The following is a 5,267-nucleotide window of genomic DNA, read 5'->3' on the forward strand; positions in this document are numbered from 1 at the left end:
CCGGTTGATAAACATGAAGAATTTTTAGTTTTACTTTCTCTGTGATGTAATCACACAATTTTACTCTCTTTCTCTTCAGCATCACTGCCTTAAATGTCTTGCCAGGTTGATTAAGGAATTTGCAACCAGTCAAAAACTTCATGGTAAAGCCACTAATTTACTGTAAGTATTTCAGAAAAACTATTTTTATTATTCACTTCACTTACGGAAACACTTTACATACAATAAAGAAAAGCTCACAACAACAAAAAAAAAAAAACACAAAAACTCTTTCCCTTCAGAAAAATTTCCCAACAATGACAGAGGAAGTATGATGCTTTCCAAAAAAACAGTCATCATAAACACCTTCAGGTGCAGATGCAGATTGTCTCCAGCGATAGCAGATCTCAACATTCCTCAGCTCTCAGGTCATATGAGCTGCTGGGATGGACCTCGATCACTGCCCAGATTTATCAGCTGCTGTAAATGATATAAAAGCAAGAGAGAACACCTACAGATACAACAGTGAGACATCACAAGCTCATCATGATCTTCACCATCACCTGCCTTGCCCTGGTGGCCTCTGCTCTGGGTAAGTGTCTTCTTTAGAAGTTTGCAACAAAAGTGATGGGTGAATATATATATTTACAAAATGCAAAACCTAAATAAAGAGCTTCATTCTTGTGTCATGAACTTCTGTTCTTTATCAACAGGTTGTGGAGTGCCGGCGATTAAGCCACAGACGATTGGCAGCAGGATTGTGAACGGACAGAATGCCATCTCTGGTTCTTGGCCCTGGCAGGTCTCTCTCCAGGTAACTGTGTATTGGTTGGCTTTTATTATGCATTTGCATGATTTGTTCAAAGAGTATATGTCATGTTTTCAATGCTTTTACCTCTGAAACAGCTACCCAACGGATTCCACTTCTGCGGTGGATCCCTGATCAACCAGAACTGGGTTCTCACTGCTGCTCACTGCGCTGTCAGGTAAGAGTCTTCAATCTGACAAACGTCACATACAATAGTTCTTCATAGATGCTGTTGCTCTTGTCTTTTTACAGTTAGTTTTGTCTTTATCTCTCTCTTCTTAGGGTCGGCAATCATCGTGTCATTCTTGGAGAACATGATCGCGGCTCCAATGTTGAACCCATCCAGGTCAAACTTGTTTCCAAGGTAAAAATGTTGAATGATTTCAGAAATGAAAATACAAATTAGAGATCAGCTCATATATTTAAGTGTTCAATAACTGAACGCTTTATAATTGTTGCTTCATTTCTGCTTTTTTACACAACTGAATTGAACTGAATTAACACTGAACTGACTTGAGCTGAATAAAGACACTATTGTCTTTTTAGAGCTGATTTACGGCAGAATTTGAATTTGTCTTATATTAGATGAAGTTTGCATCATTGATTCAGTTATTTATCTGTTTATGACTGATCAGTATTATATGAAGTGCTATATAAATAATGGTGACTTCACTTAACTTGACAATAATAAAACAAGAGATCACTGGAAGAGAACAATAAAAACAATACAAATAATATGCATTATGAATGTTCATTATGAATCCATTATTATCATTTTAAATAACTTGTTGTTTTAAAGTTTATCTAAACAAGAAGTTTCTTTAGCTGTTAAATTGAATTAAGTGGGGAAATAGCTATTAGTCAAATTATCTGTAATTCAGATTTTGGTCCATGTCTGTCAGCTTTGAAGTCATCTACATGATAGATTACTCCTAAAACTTGCCCAAATAGATTTATGCATTTAAAATTGAGCATAGGAAAGAAAATATCTGTACCATATTCCCAAATGACCATTCATGCTGAAGGGAAGAAGGAAAAAATGAATAAAAGGGTTAAGATGAAAAGAAGAAATAAAACATGCTGATATATTAGATTACCTTCAGCTTCCACCAGTAACGCTCCATCATTTTCGGTCCTTTCTGAATGCACAGGTCATCACCCATCCGCTCTACAGCAGCACAACATTGAACAATGACATTGCGTTGCTGAAACTTGCTTCTCCAGTTGTCTTCACTCCTCGTATCTCTCCTGTATGTCTGGCTCCATCAACCATCAACATCCTGCCTGGAACCCGCTGCTTCACCACTGGATGGGGCAGAACTGCCACCACAAGTAAGTCACCTGTTAGATGAGGACAAATTTTAAAAATGACTCTTGTATATATATAATTTATATTTAATAATAATAATAATTTATTTTTTTCCCCTTCAAATGAATTTGAACAGCCTTTCTGATGTTTCCTTCTCTTTTTTCAGCGAGTCCTATGATCCTGCAGCAGACAGGTCTGCCCATCATGAGTCCTGCTGTGTGCAGGCAGATCTGGGGTCAGAGCAGAATCACTGATGCCATGATCTGTGCTGGAGCCTCTGGATCCTCATCTTGCCAGGTATATGAAGATGGATCAAGACAAAAACATTCCCATATCAATTTTGCTGCTGTTTCAATCTCAAATGTGTGTTTGTGTCTGTGTGTTTCCCACAGGGAGATTCTGGTGGTCCTCTGGTGTGTGAGAGATCAGGGGTCTGGAGTCTGGTGGGGTCTGTGTCCTGGGGCACCAGCACTTGTAGCACTGCTTACCCAGTAGTATACGCCCGCATCTCCCAACTGCGCTCCTGGATCGACAAGACTATCGCTTCCAACTAGAACACCAGTCTGAGCATTTACCCTTCAAAGGAGGCAAAAGCAGATTTTAATCATTAATCTGTAATGCAGTTGGTCTTTGATGGTATTTTGTTTATGACTTTTGGTCTTGTTCAATCTTCATGTTACGTTACGGTTTTATTCAAATATTGACAAAGTTTCAATAAAATGAAATGAATACAATAAATTGAAATGAGGAGTGTAATCATTTATCTGAACTTAAAATACAAGTTACCATGATCCACATACAGTACTGCAAACAAAAAGAAATGTTTTCCTTTAATGTCAGTAGTTTTAAAATATATATTTAAATTGCAATTAAAACAAATAAACAAAAAACAGAGTTCCACTTTAACGGGAACAAATGACAGACAACAATGTTGCAATATTTAGTTATCAGATGTTCTCACCTGGACAGAAAATTGATTTGCCAAAGGAAATTAAATGCAGATGATGTTCTCTCACCACCAAACATAAAGTCATGAAGATTGATAAAAATTCCTTTTGATCACATGATCATGTTGAAAATCTTATTTGGTATTCACTTGGTAACACTTTACATGAAGGGGTGTGCATAAGACTAACATGACACATAACATAACAATTTGTACCACTGTAGTTGAGGTCAAGAAAAATATTCATGACGCTGTTATAAAATTATTTGACAGAGTATTAACAAACACTAATGTTCCATATTCTTATTCAGACAATCACTAAAATTTAAGTCACAGCACAATTCATGTTCTCTTATGTAATGCTAAATAATTCTGATTGCTGACAGATTTAGCTGTACAGATTGAGCTCTACTTTTATGACTGTCTGTTATTCTACTGTAAGTGGATGACTTAGTAATACTCTGTTTTTCAGATTTATAAAATTAGATGACAGAGTGTATCGTCATTTATAAACGACAAAGAGAAATTTGCATTTAAAATGCAATAATAATATTCTAAAAAAAAAAAAAAAATGTTGACAACTGTTGATGTCAACAGTTGAAATTATACACACAGACACAAACACACTGATCGCGGACTCCATCAGGTTTAAAATAATGTTGTTACTTGAGAGCACTTTATATTAGGTGTCTTTAACATACTAATATTTAAATGAATCATTTGATACAATGCACTTATTGTGTACATACATGTTTTTAAATTATACCTATAGTTCTTTAAAAAATTCGGCATGTAATTACACCGTTGACCCTTCCCCTATCTCTTAACTCACACAGGTTTCTAACCTTACCCGTATCCAACCTCAGTAGAAGAAAATGTGTTTTGCAATACAACATGAACACAATAAGTACATTATTTTTGATGTAAGTACATAGTAGTTAAAGACACCTAATATAAAGTGTGACCAATTTTAATAAAATCAAAAGAGGCATAAGGATTACAAAATCAGCCATAAGGTGAGCAAGATATCATGCACAACTAGACTGTACAGTAACGATACAGATTATTAACATTTATTATAAACATAATGTACACAAAGTTTACAAATCTTAGCAACAAAGCAAGAGCAGAATCAGAACATGTTTGGAACAAAATGAACCAGATTTTCTTGCTTTTTTTCACAGTTTACAGAGTTATGGTAATTGTATAAATGTTTTAAAAGCAGTTTTCTTTTTTCCAAGCAGACCGGGCATTTTCCCGGTGGGCCGACGCACTTTGGGGCCGATAAAAGGTTATTTTTTATTTATTTATTTATTTTTTTTGCCAAGGACTGGCCTATCACGCAGGGACAGCGGGCCATTGGCTTGTCTTCTGAACTGACAGGCCAAAGTGAGATAGACCTCCCCTCCTGCGCGGTTTTTTGTTTTTAATTGGAGCGCATGAGAAACTGCAAAAGGCTAATATACCCGCTCACCACTGCCGCCCTATGAAGTAATAAACAGCGCAAGTCGCTTGATGCCTTGATCCTTTCACCTTTGCCTCAGAATTGTGTTTAAAACAGTCGAGTGATATGGGAACATTACAGGTTCGGTGGTGAATCTAGCTGAAAACAGCCGCGACCATGTAAAGACATGACGAGGTAAATTGGAAAACGCTAAAACACACAACTACAAGCTTGTCGATCCAACACACCACCACCTTTAATTTACTTTGCAGCTACTAACAGTGAAGAAATATGGTGTTTTGGCAGAAATGTATTTATTAAAAATGCTGTTATTATTAGGCCAACTTATGTTTAATATTGCGGAATATAAATCACTTTCTTTCATAAAGACTGTTTTCGTATTTTCTATGCTTACAATATTTTATTACACAATCTATAGTTTATTATTTATTTTAGAAACCATATACCCAAGGTAATAAGAAGCATGGTTTTACCTGGTTTACCTACCATGATCTTACAGTTAAACCATAGTAAAGGGGCAATTAAAGGATAATTTAACAAAACAGCTCTAAAGCCTGTATCCCATGGGATAAGGACAAAGCTTTATTTTTTATTTCTTTAAAAATGTTTTATGACATTTTTAATAGTTCTTATGAATTTTAATTGAAGTAAAATGTTATTTCAATGAGAGCATCATGAAAGATCGATATCAGTGTCTTACATAAATTAGGTGTTAACTCTTTAAAATATTATTGTTTTAAAGGAGTAGTTCAACCCAAAA

General features: G+C 35.5%; 1 protein-coding gene across 1 annotated transcript; it reads left to right on the forward strand.

The window, feature by feature from the left end:
- Nucleotides 1–525: 525 nt before the first annotated feature.
- LOC137004603 (chymotrypsin-like protease CTRL-1) lies at nucleotides 526–2,650 on the forward strand. Its single transcript, XM_067365086.1, has 7 exons — nucleotides 526–571; nucleotides 693–793; nucleotides 886–965; nucleotides 1,070–1,151; nucleotides 1,939–2,119; nucleotides 2,263–2,393; nucleotides 2,489–2,650. The coding sequence occupies exons 1-7, from the start codon at nucleotides 526–528 to the stop codon at nucleotides 2,648–2,650; spliced, it is 783 nt and encodes a 260-aa protein (XP_067221187.1).
- The last annotated feature ends 2,617 nt before the right edge of the window (nucleotides 2,651–5,267 follow it).

Source organism: Chanodichthys erythropterus, chromosome 17, assembly GCF_024489055.1.
Source record: "Chanodichthys erythropterus isolate Z2021 chromosome 17, ASM2448905v1, whole genome shotgun sequence".
In the NCBI taxonomy this organism is placed as follows: Eukaryota; Metazoa; Chordata; class Actinopteri; order Cypriniformes; family Xenocyprididae; genus Chanodichthys; species Chanodichthys erythropterus.

What these genes read in the sequence shown, in the direction of transcription:
- LOC137004603 (XM_067365086.1), top strand. Translation starts at nt 526, where the DNA reads ATGATCTTCACCATCACCTGCCTTGCCCTGGTGGCCTCTGCTCTGG. An exon ending in CCTGGCAGGTCTCTCTCCAG is followed by an intron (nt 794 to 885) that starts GTAACTGTGTAT and finishes CCTCTGAAACAG; the next exon opens with CTACCCAACGGATTCCACTT. An exon ending in AGGTCAAACTTGTTTCCAAG is followed by an intron (nt 1,152 to 1,938) that starts GTAAAAATGTTG and finishes CTGAATGCACAG; the next exon opens with GTCATCACCCATCCGCTCTA.